Source organism: Macadamia integrifolia, chromosome 1 (assembly GCF_013358625.1).
Source record: "Macadamia integrifolia cultivar HAES 741 chromosome 1, SCU_Mint_v3, whole genome shotgun sequence".
NCBI lineage: Eukaryota > Viridiplantae > Streptophyta > Magnoliopsida > Proteales > Proteaceae > Macadamia > Macadamia integrifolia.
In genome coordinates, this window is record NC_056557.1 from 5,037,854 (window position 1) to 5,054,471 (window position 16,618).

General features: G+C 34.7%; 2 protein-coding genes across 2 annotated transcripts; both read right to left on the reverse strand.

Moving 5' to 3' along the window:
* Nucleotides 1–6,374: 6,374 nt before the first annotated feature.
* LOC122079773 (putative transcription factor bHLH086) lies at nt 6,375–7,769 on the reverse strand. The gene is made up of 5 exons (XM_042646487.1): nt 7,173–7,769; nt 6,924–7,025; nt 6,765–6,830; nt 6,597–6,662; nt 6,375–6,503 (listed from the first exon to the last, which is right to left on the reverse strand). The coding sequence occupies exons 1-5, from the start codon at nt 7,767–7,769 to the stop codon at nt 6,375–6,377; spliced, it is 960 nt and encodes a 319-aa protein (XP_042502421.1).
* A 5,434-nt stretch (nt 7,770–13,203) lies between these two features.
* On the reverse strand, nt 13,204–14,512 carry LOC122072624 (polygalacturonase non-catalytic subunit AroGP2-like). Its single transcript, XM_042637025.1, has 2 exons — nt 14,389–14,512; nt 13,204–14,288 (listed from the first exon to the last, which is right to left on the reverse strand). The coding sequence occupies exons 1-2, from the start codon at nt 14,437–14,439 to the stop codon at nt 13,314–13,316; spliced, it is 1,026 nt and encodes a 341-aa protein (XP_042492959.1). The 5' UTR covers nt 14,440–14,512; the 3' UTR covers nt 13,204–13,313.
* Between the last annotated feature and the right edge of the window lie 2,106 nt (nt 14,513–16,618).

Sequence of the window (16,618 nt, forward strand, 5' to 3'; positions counted from 1 at the left end):
TGTTTTCTTCAATTTGCTTCCATAAGGTTAAAAGGCAGTTCTTCCCCCACACCCAAAAAAAAATCTTTTCTGGTTTTCAACAAGATAAATTTATTTTAACAGAAAAAACCACAAGATGGTTTTATTACCTTAACGATGTTATTACTGGCTTTAGATCCATACCATATACTAAGATAAATTATTATGCCATGCTTGAGATAAATTATTATGCCATGCTTGAGGAGAAGTTTGTGCAATAAGCTGAGAGAACTTGTGTTAGAATTTTTATAGTATTTTAAAAGTATATGAATGCTAAGTAATCAATTCTTTAATTAAATATTTACTACATTATTATGGGCGTATTTGATCTATATTAGGAAAATGACCGGTTGTTGAATTTATAATGTTTTGGTGATGAAGAGTTTGGGTCCAATGGTATGAAAACAAAGTGTGCAAACTTAGCAAGTAGGCATATTCAATAATTCCTTGCGTAGTATTTTTTATTTTTCTTATATAACTTTAGGTTAGGACCCTGGGCCTGCCCTTATTATTTTTCAATACATACATTATCTCTTTCAATTATTTATAAATAAAATATATTATCTTTATTAATAATACTCACCTCAGACCCCGCAGTGGCTAAAACATTATACACCAGCTATGCCTTTTTTAGACTATTATTAACATTATTAGGAAATATTTTTATAGTTCACATTAAGGAAGACAAATATTAATATTTTAAAAGAATTATTAATTTTCACAAAGAAATAATAATCCTATTTAAACTTCATTCAACTTTTATTTTGTTTGATTATAACGAGAAAAGAGTGTACAATATGGTCCCATTATACAATATTGGCTCCTATAAATCATATACAATTATATAAGTACAAGAGTTATCTAACTCTTGGAATCTAAGAAATTTAATTTTTAGGCTTCATATAAGTTGTTATTAAAAATCATCTCAAATACATTTTTAACAAGTAAAGAGTGTATGATGTGGTCCCCTTATACAAAACTGGCTCATGCAAAGGATATACGTACAAGGGTATTGAGACTTGCAATCCAAAAAAAATCAATTTATAAGGCTTTTCATATTGGTTGTTGACATTAAAAATTAGCTCAAATACATAGCCAATAAGAGCAATTTGGTCTCTTTAGAGGGCCAAAGTACAAGTGTACTTTCCACCAAAATTGCACTCTAAATAATCTTCCCAATTAATGGTTACATTCCATCAAACAATTTCTATGGAAACAGTTTCCTACATGAAATCTAGTAACTCTATGAAATGTATGCTAAAAAAAATAAGGGTACTGTCAATTGAAATTTAAAACTGCATGCGGGTATGCCTTTTAAGACTTAGATTGCTAAAGCAATCCCTTGGAAAATGTCTTATATACTCTCTTTCTTATTGTTTCCTTGAAATACTCCATTCAAGGCTTGAAATTGTACAACAAAGGTGTCCACTGTGTAGAACCGTCCCCTAAACAAAAAATCAATATATATATATATATATATATTTTAATATCATATATAGGCTAATATTAAAAATAGAAGAAATATTATGCTAAAAAAAAAAAAAAAAAAAAAAAAAAGAGGGTAGGGGTGAGAATCTTCCAAGGATATTTTTTGAAGAAAGAATATATGAGTAGAATTTGAGAGAGAGAGAGAGAGAGAGAGAGAGAGAGAGAGAGAGAGAGAGAGAGGGTATTTCCTTTTTCTATGGTTTAAAAATGGTTTAAAATTTGGGAGTAGTTGATATGAGGTTATATATGCTACGTAGTTCATGAGTCGAATGTTATTAAATAGAAGTACCTTCCTACAGTCTGGTTCCCACGTCTTATGGAATGTGAGAGGGCCCACCCCGTGATCATATGTAGTCAGCTTAACCAATCCTTCTGTTAGGTATCTGTGTGCATGTGTGTGTTGCACGTGCAAATCTCAACTTCTCAAACCTAACCAACCTCAACTCCAAGCTGCCATTCCCTGAAACTCACATGACTTCAGATGGGCCTAAAATACTAAACTAGCTACGTGGAGAACGATCAGTCCCCCCACCCTCCCCTCAGTACTTATCATGTGCAAATCCAGGCTTTCCCAGGGACTTAATTCCTTATTAAATTATTCTTTAAATTCTAATTACAGCCTAATTGGTTGATGAAGCAAGTCTTCAGTCTTAAATAATGATTAACAGTGGTCCAACTCCATCTAATCACAAGTAAAATTAATATTAAGTTAATAACTAAATTGATCAATTGTATTATCATGATGAAGCACCTAACCCACCAGTAGCATCTGGCAAGCTATATGAATGAGATTCCTTTAACCACTAATAAATCAATCTTTTCACTAATCAGGTTTTGCACAAGGGTTTGTAAATAATAGGTAAAAGGTTTTATGCATAGCCGTATAAGTATGTGATTGTTCCTTCAACTGTTGATGGGAAGAGAAGGGGATGTGTAATAACACTTCTGCCCCTAAAAAGTCGAACCCTAAATAATATATGGGAAGATAATAAACAAGTTAGCGGTGTGTAATAGAATCTAACACACTAGCAATTATTGATTTCTAGATGAGCATTTCGGATCTCTGCCTTGCCATTGTTGCTGCATCACCCACAATAGCCCATCCCCTACTGCTACTAATGAAATAATCTCTTAATGTAAATAGTAAGAAATACGAAGAAATAAATAGATTTAAGCTAGTATGACACAAAAATTTAACTTCATTCATACACTAATATGATGTGCTACATCCATGGGCGAAGTTGAAGATGATTCACTATGTGATGAAAAAAAAAAAAATATATTGAATGTCTCTTAAGAACACTAAGAGTCGGAAAAAGAATTCTCCCATAAACCCTTGAAAGAAAAATGCTCAAAATCACTCTTTCCTCTTACGTGGACAACAAAACAATAAAATAAATAATAGTACTCCTCCAAGTCAGTTTGATTCATTTGGTCAGATTGTACCATATCATAGGGGCTTCCAATGATCAATAAGATGGGTTGAACGATTGAGATGCAGAGAGGGATATCCAATGATCAAAATGCTCATTACACATCTCTAGTGTATAGTGTATAGATCCCTCTCCCATTATATAAATGCTAAAATTGCTTATTGAGAAAAAAAATTTAGGCATGCAAATTATATCATCTAATCAATTTAAGTTGCCTCCATATCTGTCAGGCACAAAGTCTCCAACCCTAAAAGTTAGAATTTTAAAGAGAAAATGAAAGAGAAGAAGAAAGGAATGGCTTAAATAGTAGTTGCAGTTCAATGTTCTGAGAGCCCAAGTACATCTCAAGCATCTTAGTTATTAAAAAATGGATCAAAATTGACCAAGGTTCCAATGATTGCCCATAAAATAATGTGGCTTATCCCAGTTAGGAGACATAAGAATTAGAGTGATTGGTAGTTCTTAAGACACATAAGTCATCTCATTATTGCTTTTGCCTCTACTTGGAATTCCCAAATAAATGAAGATAACTGAAATCAAGGAGTGAATAGAATGAAGCTAGTCGAAATAAACAAATTCATTAAACAACCCAAACATTATTTAATTATCTTCACCTACAACTATTGAAAGGATTCAAAGCTGGATATCTCAAAGAGCTGCACTGGCATCATCTCTAAGGAACTAGGAAGTCAGGAATAACAGCTTCCTTCAATCTGAACCCTTGGATACAAAGAAGAGGTTGGCAAGTCAATCACAAACATGAATCATATAAGAAAAATAAATATTTATGGCATTTGGTGGTGGGGTTCATTTCAGTTTTGGTTTTTAAGGGTTTTACTTGTTTTTGGGAATGTGGTCCGTTCTATAAGGGATTGGGCATGTGGTTCACCATGTGATCCCTTAATTAAAGTCAGACACGAGCCTAGTGATCCAACTATTGGTCTCTTCTGGTTGAGTTCCTCCCCCACAGACACCATTAAAACACAACACAACACAACACACGCATGAACCAGAGAGACATAGAGTGTTGTTGCTTTGTTTATTGGCTTTAGGTTATTTTAAGAATAAGGAAGGTTCTAAGAGCTTTCTCTGGCTGAGTAGACTTCACCAATGTCTTAATTTTTTTATTTTTTTGATATATAATGTTTCAATTATTCGATCTCTAATGATACTATCGATGTGTACAAAATCAACATACAACAGTACGGATTTTTTTAGTATCCAGACAAAAGAAACAATTTAAATCTGTAACTGGATCGGGTCAAACCGGCAACCATTGGGTCAAACCTAATTCTGGTGCAAGTAATGTCATAATCTACTGTGTTGGAATTGACTTGGAAACACTAGTTTGATTGTTTGTGTTTGTGGGCTGATTTAGAATGGTCGTTAAAAGGTCATAGGGGCTTGACGAATTGGTGGGGTTTTGGGGGCAACAACTCTTGAGTAATTTGAGGGAGGCTTGAAGACGAGTGACTGTAACCCTATTCTCCATTGATAGTGAAATTGATCTAACCTCACTATGGATGTAGGAAATGTTGTTGAACCATGTAAATCATTGCATTGTATGATCCCATACTTTTTTCATATAGTTTTAGGTTTTCGTTCTATATAACCTACACCAATGTCATACATGATGGCTATTTATTGAATCATCCCCCCTCCTCTTTCTGCAGCTGAAATTCCATTCGCCTTAGTAGAACTAGGCTTAGGATGTGGGGCATGAACACTTTCTAGTACCACATTAGGATTTTCTTTGATAGGGTTGAGATGGTTTGAAGATTTTGTTCATACCATTATTTCGAAATATATTTTGTGTTTTTTTTTTTCTTTTTGGATATTTCTACCTCATTTTTAGATTTCTGCTCTTCGCAAGAGACTAAGTAATTCAGTCCCAAAATCAACTCTCAGAACTACCCCATTTAGTAATGGTACAGCTTGGTTCCAAGATGGTTCGCAATTATGGTCCCAAATTGACACTCTTAACTAGATGTTAGTACATAAAAGTAATTCAAGCAAGCACTTTAGCGTAGCATGGAGCCGTAAGAGAAAACAAGGAAGATCTCTAACTTCAAATTTCCTTTTTCTAGAACAACCTAGCTTAGAATTGTAAATATGATCCTAATTTGACTGAAATGGGAAGTAATGGTTCTAGGATGGGATTATCAATGTTTTTTAACCAAAAAACCAATAAAGAACCAATAAGACTTGTTTAAGATGCATATTTAATCCTAATTAATACTTATAAGGTTTTTTGTTTTTTGTTTTTATAAATTATAATGCTTATGTTGTAATTACCCAAAAAAAAAAAAAAAAAATAGGGATGATGTTTAAATATATATATATATATATATATATTCAACTATTTGTATGGTAGGGAAGTTATTGATAAACTTAAATAGAAAGTTTGGACTTATTTGAGTGTTTGAATGCCTAGAACCTTTAAGAAATCGGAACCAAGTATCCCATTATTAGACGAGTTTAGATCCTAGTTTTGGAATCGTTTCATAAATAAGACAATTCTAAGATTGAGCTATTGAGACCCCAAATTATTAAAACCGATGGATTACCCAGAACTATCCCAATTGGCACCTGTACCTCTAGTTATAAATACAAATATAACATAATTCTGAAAAGATTTTTAGATGATTCTATCAATGTGTGATTGGTAAGATTTAAATCTTGTCCCGCTCCCCCCCTCCCTTCTTCCCCACAAACCTTCCAAGGGAGGGGGACCCCCTTCGCCTAGAAAATTGTGAAAACATACAGGAAATAAACAAACACCTATGGTCCATGTTTAATCTCCCATCTTGTGATGTTTTTCATGTTATCTCTCTCCAAAAACTCCTAAGAAGAAGGTGGAAAATCAAGGAAGCTGTAGTATTTAATGAAGGGAACTCCCAAGTTTATGATTATTTGCTTAAAATACCAAATTTGAAACTATATTTAGATTCCAATAGCCAGAGTAGGAAAACATATTCCTGGACCACTTGCTAATGACGTAATCTTCCTCCTTAAATTTTGGATTATTGTTAATAAAATAACTCTTATGTGTATGTTTATTATTAATCACAAGCAATTAGATAGGGACCCAAAAGAGAATGTCAGAGAATCTAAAAATATGGAGCTAAACTGGATGTGAGAAATCAACCTTTTGTCTTAATCTTTCTAATACAACAAAAGGTGATCATTCATAGATCCTCCTTTAAGCTAAACTCAGGACGAGGTTGCAGCCTCAGTTTGTCCTTACATGTCATAGAAGTTTGAGGAACACCATTACACAGTTACAGAACTTCAGAGAAAGAAGAAAAAGAAAATAAAGAACACAACAATACAGAATTTTCTTCTTCTTCTTCCCTCTCCCTCTCCCTCTCTCTCTTCATATTATTGCTCTTGTTTTTTAAATTCTTGTCTGACTTCTTCTTAGATGGGTCTCTCTTATTTTGAGCTTGAGATTGAATTATTGTCTCTATGTGATGAGAGAATTGCATCAATGGCTTCTTTTACTTGAGAAATCTCAGGAGCTTTTCCACCTTGAGCTGGCCAGAATTCATCGGTTGCCAACACCTGAACCAAAGATAATTCTTATTAGGTTGGCTATCCTTATAAACTAATTGAAGGTTTAATAAGATCTTTGGAAATAATTGAGTGAGTAATCACCTTCACTTGTAACTGAAGAAACTTGACATAGCTGATGGCCTTCTCTAGCATGGTAACTAAATCAACCTACAGTAACAAGAATAAGAGACCTAACTAGAAATAAATAGATAAAAAGAAAGAAAGATAAAGAAAACTGAATTTGGTAAAAGAATTAGGACTCAATCAAACCTTAGCTCCATTGGGTACTAGATCCTGCAATATCTTCAACCGCTCACTGATTCTTTCTCTTCGATTCTAAAACCCAATAGAGCATTTATCATTTTCTATTTTTAATTCTCAAATATGACATGTAATAGGGTTTATATTGATTGAGTCAAGGAAGCTAACCTTGGCTGCTATACTCTGAGGGTCCTTGGCTGGGGCTGACTTGGGTTTGGACTTCTTAGCTAAACCAGTGCAGTGCCTCTTGAGAGCTTGCATTTCATCACCCTGCCACAACATTCTTATTAGAATAAGGTGGAAGTAATAATCTTACATCAGATTTGAGTAGCCCGATATGGAAACTTAAAAGGTACTTGGACATCCTCTTATTAAGAGAGATGTACTTTTTCGAGATAGAAAAAGAAAAAAGAATACCATGAAAGGACGTTTGTTGGAGCATGTATCAGGCACTCTAGACTGCTGAACACTTTCAGCTGCATCAACAGCTCCCGAGTATAACCACCCGACTTGATCTTCATCAAGCTCGATATTATTTGCAGTAGTGTTCATCAAGCTATAAACACTTGCCATCTCGAAACAACTAGAATCGTCGGACAGGCGAGATTCAATGCTACACTTTGTATTAAGTTGATTCCACATGTTATTCTTGTCCATGGCATCTCCCCAAATAGAGGACTCCTCTTGTTGATGAAAAATCCGGTCCCCTTGTTCGAAGCTAAGCAAAGACTCACTTGGTCTCTCCCAATTATCATAACCAGTCTTGAAGTTGATAACAGATTGAGCTTCTTCTGGTAGAGGAGTGCCTTTTGAGTTGGTTGGACCAGAAAGAGAAGGAAGACGGCTGAACCTGAAATTCTTAACAGAATCACTTCCACTTGTATTGTCTGAGCTCTCTCCTTCATCAAGCAAAGTTTGGTGATGATTCTCAAAGCCAAACAAACCTTGAGATGAAGGATCGGGAACTTGGCTTCCAGCAGCTCCATATAGGTTTCCATAGAAGGAACAAGCCATGGAAAGAGTAACAGATAGAACTGGAGATATAGAGCTTAAGAGTTGATGGGCTAGAAACAAACTTCTTTCTTATAGTGGGCTTTAGTATGAAATTCTACCCCTTAAATAGATAGGGTGGTGGTCATCAATAGTTAAAGAGTTAAAAAATCCATTGCTTGGATTATGGGAACAGGAGAGACAGAGAGAGAGAGATATGGCTTTTGGGGATTGTTAGCTGGCAGAGGTGAATGGATTTGAAGAAGAAGAGGAGATAAAAAAGCAAAGAACCTAAAGAGTCGCCGGATCTTTCGCATACCCACGTCTTAGATTCCTCTTCACAGGAACCTGGACCCATTTAGGATTGAAGACTCTTCTCTCCCTCCTTTCCTTCTAAACTTCCAAACCCTTAAGCATGTGGGATTCATACTACATCTTATGTCATGCTTCACTGTAGATAACTAATCAAGTCTTGATTTACCCTTTATTACTACTTCCATTTCATGAGGTCCCCTCAGCCATTTCTGAATTTAGAGTGGGTTTCCAACTCCTTTTGCCTCATCATTTGCAACAAGATTAAACCAAGACAATGAGATAATAATGGTGTAGAATTTGATCAGTTATTAATGTTTCTACATAAATTAATATTAGCTGTTATAATGATGTCAGTCTTATTTTAAAAATTGGAGTAGTTCATATTCTTCTATATCCAATAGGTAAGTTCCATCTGCAACAAATTAGTGCTTATTCACAATTGAAATAATCCCCATCTGTAACACATTAATGCTTGCAATTGAATGGCTTGAAACCAGTTTTAATTTTTTTTCTTCATATTGGTACCACCTCTTTTTTGTCCTGAGATATGATCTCTAACTAACATGGGCTCTCTTGGTTGTGTATTCAGAACTAAATTAGCCTAAATCCAATCCAATCTCTCAAATAAAGGGTCATTTAGAAGTCATCGCAAGACTCATGACATGAAATGGTGAACCAAATTTCAGATACATTGGTTGTAATAGAATTATACATGCTTAATTACAGTAATTTAGGGCTTTACAATTCAGTAGTGCATGTTCTTCCGTGTCCAATTGTGGCTTACAATTGGATTGCTTGACATATAATGGCTATTTATTGATGACAAGATCACTTGATCAAACGCTATTTATTCTGTCTCTTGCATTTGTGGGCTGATTCTGAAAGGACATTAAGAGGTCGTAGGGCCCAAAAGCCTGAGGCCTTGAGGGAAATCTTTTTTAGGGCTATATCGGTATTTCGATAATATATGCTCATGTAGAGTTTCACTATATATTTGTAGTGAAATGATTTTCTCCATAATGCACAAGAGGAATGAGGATGAGTGATTGTAGTCTTATTCTCGATTGTTAGTGAAGCAGATCTTATCTCAACGTAGACGTAGAAAATCTTATCGACCTATTAAATCCTTACTTGTATAATTGTTTGTTTGAGATTTTTATTCCTTCCTACATCATTTAGGTTTTCGTTTTTACAACCACTTCTAAAGTGCTTTCCATAATTGGAACATTTCCCCCATTTTTTTTGGTTGAGACATCAATAACATGGCTTATATTGGCTGTGTATTTCAGTTTTGAAGTAGCCTAAACCCTCAATCTCCTCAATCAATCGAAGGATCTTGCCCCTAAGACTCATGGAATACTGAACTTAATTTGGCTAAATCTCAACTCCCTTACTCTTGGCTCATACCTCAAGGGATTCTAATTAATAGTTCTAAACAAGGAAACTAGTCATATATAATTATATATCCATAATATATAATTTGTCTGCCACAGCAACATTAAAGTTTATCATTCCCTATACCCAAAGAAGATCGTCACCCTCATGTTTGGTCTCTTCTAATAGAAAATAGGGTTAAGGAAAACTAAGCACAAGGCATTAAAAGGAGAGGGATTCCCTGGTGAAGGAGATTGTGTTGTTCCATTCCATGAACTCGGAAAATATTCAAACAAACCCTAATCTGTCATGCCCATTTTATTTTAATCCCCGGCATGCCTTATCTTCTAATCTGAAAACATTAAGTACTTACTGATTTAAACCAAACCCCAAATTAACTAATCTTTAACCAACCAATGGGCCAGTTTTAATCTTAATTTAAATTAAAATAATGTTCTAAGTTAATTATAATCTTCCTCCTAACACATGTTTCATGATCATTTCCAATAAACATGGGCAAGAAGATCTCAAAGATGTAGAAAACAGTTGTACATTGCCTTTCTAAAGCAAATAAGAGAAGAGGCTCATGTGTACAAATGGATTGGAGATGATGGGTTAGGCTAATTTTCTACTTACTCGTGGTGTATGCTTCATGTAGGCTTTCTAAGAATATAGTTTCATTCCAAGTACCAATCCTTTGAATTTTATATGGTAAGTTGGGGGAAGATAATGTAATACAGAAATGACCTGAACAACTTCATGAGAATAAGATGATGCTTTTGGAATAATTTTATACATAGTTAAATGCAAGTTCTTTAATGTCCACAAAAGTACAAATTAATAAATTCTTGTAGACAGATTGTCTAGATTCCTTTGCCATTTACTCAGATCATCATCAAGTGTCTCAATCCAACTAAGTCCTAAACCTTGGGTCAGATCATCCACACCTTCCATTTAGCTCATTTGGATGGTCTGAGGAAATTTATTACTTCTTATAATATTCCAAAGTGCACAACTCTTTTCCTAGATTTTTTTAAGTGGGCCAGGACCATAATATAAATGGGCTAAATCCTACTCAAAGCCCATGTTGAGTAAATACAATCAGCTCCATATTTTGGCAAAGAAATCCCATTAGCTTGCAGTTTAGGGGTCAACCACAATGCCATATGAGTATAACTTTTAAAATAGTACAAAGGAACATATATTGCACCAATTTTTCTCATACTTGAGTTTCAAAATTAGAGGATGGGCTTTATTGCAATCATAAGTTTGTTCAATTGCAACCTGATGGTTGTGGGTTCAAATAAGGAAATAGCCTCTTTACAAAGCAGAGGGAAAGCTGTGTACATTGCCGGATCCGGATCCTCTCCATAGAGCCCATGGACCATAGAGTGATCTCACGACTGGGAGGACCTGGGCACACGTCTCGAAGTCACCCCAGCTGTGAGATTGCTCTATAGTCCATGGGCTCTATGGAGAGAAATCCTATCCTACATTGCTCCTTCCCAGACCCTAGTAGCAAGAGCCACCTGGGTACTTTAGTTTAGAAATTATGGGCTAGAGTTACAAATGTTCAACTCAGAGTCATCTTGTGATTCTGGTAGGCCATTAGGTTTTGCACTAGAGATGGGCCCCAGTCCAGCCTGAGTATGGGTTTACGGTTAGGAAAATTACGGGACAATGATTTTACCAAGCCTTCGAGGACATATATTGATCAAAGGTCTGGCCGGACAAAGCCCATTCAAACCCTAATAATAGGCACATCTGCTTTGAGAGCCTTTCACCACTCACAATCACACCTGTATTTATTTAATCCACATAATTTTAATTCACCACTAAACATTGTCCATCCTCATTGTGATTTATGACATTAACTCTTTATCAAAAAAAAAAAAAAAAAAAAAAATTATGACATTAACTTAGGCTCTCTTTGGTTTGATTTCTATTTGTATTTATTTTACTTATTTTTATTTTTCCAAGTATTTGGTATAATTTATAGCACTTATTTCTATTTATAATAAATTAGAATAGATCACAAATCACAAATTACTCTCAAGCTATTTGCGATTTGTGGCAACAAATAATTTATGTTGATTTTTGCATTACCTTAAATGAGCACGTGTGCTAAACTACTCAAAATCAAAGGTAAATAGGTGACTTCAGTATATTTTATACTTTTCTAACAAAAAAACTCAAATCCTATCATCTCTTGATGAAAGCTCTAAGCTGAAGCTGAAACCTGAAACCTATTTTCTCATTATATAATCTATTTTATAAATAGTAACCAAACGAATACTATTTGTGGTCCATAATTTATTGTCACAAATAATTTCTAAAAAATAGTCAATAAATACAAATAGAAATCATACCAAAGAGAGCCTTATTTACTTCCTTTTTATAATTCATCATTTTTCCAAATTAATCAGGCTCAAGCTGGCCCAATTAAGGTCAATTAGGGGCAGTTGGGTCTAGGTTGGGATATTCCAGTCTGATTGGACTAGGGTTTTAAAAATTCCGACCAATATGGCGCCTTGGCACCCCTAGCCACAACACCTTAGTTTCTTGGGCTGTATCAGACCTCAAATAGGCTTTGTTAATTTCATTTGTCTTAAAAAATTATACACTAGCTTGCCTTGTTTAGGTATGTTATATATGAGAATTTCGTTTTCACAATGAGTTACTGTGAGAAAAGTTGGCCCGCCCAATGGGTCAGATCGGCCCACACAGATACCAAATTAGGCCATTCTTTTGGTATCTAACCATAGGAATTTCCCAGCCTACACAAAATTCCCAAAACATTTCTCATACCCAACTTTTGCTTTTTCCCAAACTAGTAAATGTATGATATGCAACAAGCCAGCATCTGCCTACTCTTTAGATAGAGTACCCTTGTATAACCATACTGCTAATAACTCTATTTTCATGTAGTCTCTCAATTCCTTTTCCGTGTCAGACCAAAAGGAAGGGCCCCCCTAAGACACTCAAAGACGGACCTTACGAGCGAAAGGGGCCCTAGCTAAAACTCAAGATGTATATGGGAGCTAAAGGAGGCCAATAACTAATAACAAGAAGGCTGGCGGGCCCCAAGAGAGGGCAAGCCCCAACAAACCCGGATGGTAGCGAACTATCTAGAAGACCAATTGGATTGAACGTCCGATTTCTCTACACGTTATTGATTCCTAGGGGGGTATTGCCCCCTTAGGAATGATAGCCCTCGACAACATTCCTCCACATCCGACCGAATGCTTCTGATAATGTTTAGAATGGTATTAATCTTATTTCAAAAGATGCGGCAAGTTTTTTTTCCATCCAAATGTGGTATGCAATAGAACGCTAACTTGCCAATGCATCCTATCATCTTACCAGAAGCCTTTCAACATCATCCTTTGATGACTCAAAGCGTTCTTTCTTAATGAAAATATAACTTCATTAAAGACTCTGTTTGGTTAGATGTGAATAAATAACACTTGTATGCCAACTCAAAAGCATATTAAATATTAAGTTTCTTAGAAAAAAAAAGTCTATTAAATATGGAAACCAATTTTACCATATCACTGCGTAATTCTCAATGATATTTTGATTGAAAATGAAATAAAATTTAAGTTCAATATCTAACATGTTGAGTAAGTTATACAATTATTCTTAACAATGATTAAAATTTTTATTTTGTTTAGTTTTAATTTAACTTTCACTTCACTTCCATCTTAACCGAAGGGGCCTAATAGAACCCAAAAAACCTGTACAAAACTGTATTGAAACTTGAAAGACATGACATGCAAGCTAAAATAGGTCATTATTTATCCTTCAATTAGCATAATTAAGTAGTAACATGTAATACAAACAAGAGAATTAGAGGATAAACAAAACTTTAAATGCTGCTCAACCTAGAGCCTTTGTCCAGATCATTGCATTCTCATTTATCCAATGACAGACTTCAATTATGCCTGGTCCAAAACCCAACTGCTTAAAAGCAATATTATTTGGATTCCAAGTTGATGTGTCATAGTGGCATGCCATGATCACATGATTCATTTTCTTCCGGACAAGTATATCAACTGTATAGACTTTAACTTTATGGAAAACATGACAATAATAGACTTGAAATAAGAATGGCATACTATGACATAAAACTGGTGATTCAGAGAGATTTCCATGGATTAGTTTCACAAATCCAATTGTGACATTCTCATAAGATCCTTCGACGCTCTCAGTACTCCATATGTGTACATGGTGCCCTAAATTCTCGACAACAAAGTCAATGAGATCTTCTGCAGAAGTTGCACAAGTGCATTGCTCGCCTCGAATGGGGCGTCTCTCACATATCTTGAGGGTGTTTTGAATATACTCATCCATGTCCAAGTCATCCACCACACCAAAAATCTTCTTCAATTCCTTGATCCGAGCGTAGGAAAATGGGATATTTGACATTAGAGATCGCGGCAAGAATGATTTATATGACATCGGATCCCTTAGATCAGGGATAGGCATGAATTTTCCTTCTTTCACCATTGACTCCCGGAAATAAGGCAACCCCCCTTGGTTGGCAACCGATAGAGGTGTTTCATTTGGAAGCTCATCATATTTCTCTTTGACACCGTTCCACTGGGCTATTGGTGGTAAGGTTGTGTCATTTGTTTTCTTCTTCACCAGTACATTTGTAGAACAAGCAATATTAGCCTGCTTACAAAATGAATGAAGGTGGGAAGTCAATTCATTTTCCTCCATAAATTTCATATATACTGCCACTTGATGGAGGCTTAATGGAGAAGCCTTTGCAACTAACCAATGTGGAGGTTGTGGAAGACCGATGTGCTCTTCCCAGTACTGTGAGAAAATATTTTCAGCTTGAAGTCCCTGCAATATCTTGGAGAAAAAAACAACTAAATAAGAAAGATAAACATGAAATATAATAACATTGAATTGAATGGATAATCAAAAACATCATTTTTCTTACACTAAAGTAGGCTATTATCAGAAGGCTAAACAACATAATGGAATATGTCATGGTGGAAATGAAAATAGAGAACAAACTATGGCTTTGTGGGAATGGGTCTATTGCATAGAGAGGGGGTTTGGATTTATATATAGGGAAAATTTTATAGTACCAACACATAAAAAAGAAAAAAGAAAAAAAGGGGAGTGGTGGGTTGGGAGGTTTTTTCTAGTTTCCCAAAATGACTAAACGTATTCTGTAATTTTCTAATTTCCCTTAGAAAAGGAGTGAAAGACTACTCTTTTATGAATATTATAAAAGCAAACTTCCAATATCCCTTCAACACTCCCCCCAGCCCCCAAAAAAAAAAAAAAAAAAACCTACACCAAGTTGGAGCATGGGAGTTGTGAGGAGATTAGATTCCCTTTGATCATGGTTCAATGCTCTTCATGAATTGTCACCATGTGCATCAAAACCATTTAAAAATCACTAGAAACATGTTATTAAAATAAAAAAAAAGACAAGGAATTTGTATTTAGGGAGGAGGCTGGTATGTGTTTCTATCTCTCTCTTCCTCCCTCTGTGTTTATTAGCTGATTATTGTGAAATGGATCTGTATCCTTTCCCCTTTTGACAGATGATTTGGTATTTGTATTTTCCCTTTTACTCTAAATTATTCATTTGTTTTAGTTATTTTCACAAATTTTGACAATTTAGTGGACATATAAAACCTTATCCTGCCATGTGGTTATATCCAATAAACTCAAATTTGACCTTTTTTTTTTTTTTTTTTTTTTTTAAGCTCAAACTTGACATTCAAATAGGGAACCTGCCCACAAATTTAGATTTTCACTTTATTTACCACATAACAGAAATTTGGGTGATGGAGGAAATTGCTGCTCTCACAAGGTAGCTCATTTAGAACATAATTTTGGCGCGCTAGCTTTATCTCCGCATTATCACGCATCCTTTGGAAAGTTTTAGCCTAATCTGCTCTTTCCACGTGGAGACATAATCACAAAAATGGCTTGACAACTCAACTTTGACAGACCCTGCAATTTCCTTTTTGTCATGTGACTAATAATCTGAAGTCCGACTTCCTGTCCAAATAATCAATTTCAATAAAGAGTTCCCCACGTGATAAATATTATGTAAATTTAGAGAAGAGACTGTTATGTGTATACATGAGACAGTTTGGGTTGTGCTTAAGGTGCCAAGTAGTTATATATTTTATTTAATTTTTTTTTTGGATGAATAATTAAATATATTAAAATACTACAGAAAGAAAAGAAAAGAAAATTACAAGGCTAAAATGTCATCAAGAGACCTCATACCAACAACCAGAAAAAGAACAAAAACATCAACCCAAGTACCAAATTAAAAAATTATTTTATTTAGTAGTCATCCAAATTATAGGTGATGTGAAGTTGTTAGTGATGTACGTAGATAATAGAAGTTATAGCAAGTTAAAACTGCTTGTAAATATTTGTAATCTTATGAAATAGGTAGAAGATGGAATGACAATTTGGTTATTTGATTCCTATAATCTCTCTTAAGAGAAGGAGGCATGGCTTTCTCCATAAAGCCGGGATGCAATAGCTTCGTCGATAGAGCTATTTATAATTCTTTATTATTTTATTTTCCTATTTGATCTCCTTTCCCATTTGATTCCTTATTTTATCTCCTTATATGTTGTGTAAGTATCAACCATTTCAATAAATTTTTTTGTGATTGGTAGGCCTCACTATACGGGTTGAGAGAGGCCAGGATAATGTATTTACCTATTCCCAAGGATTTTCATGTTTCCAAATTCCAACTATCAAAGTCTTCCTACTAAAAATATATATATATATATATATATAGCCCCCTATGCACAAAAAAAGAAAGCCATTTATTGTCCAAAAAAATTACTAAGGAAGTATAGATAATAACCAAATTACAAAATTATCTTTTACAATTACACTCACTAAAGAGTCGTTCGGATTAGGTTTTCAAACGATACTTATCCACATGAATGGAATCCACAATGAATCTGATTCATAAATGGAATGCACCCCAATTATGGATTCCATTTGTGTGGATCAGAATCGTACGTGAACCTATCCATACTCCAAAAAAGCGCATTCAACAAAAGGGATCTAATCACTGATGTCCTTTTACATTCCTAACTTATAAAAATATGAGATGTTAAATATAAATAGCACATCAATTAAAAAGTCAATGTCTTGAAGTGATATTTAACTAACAAAAA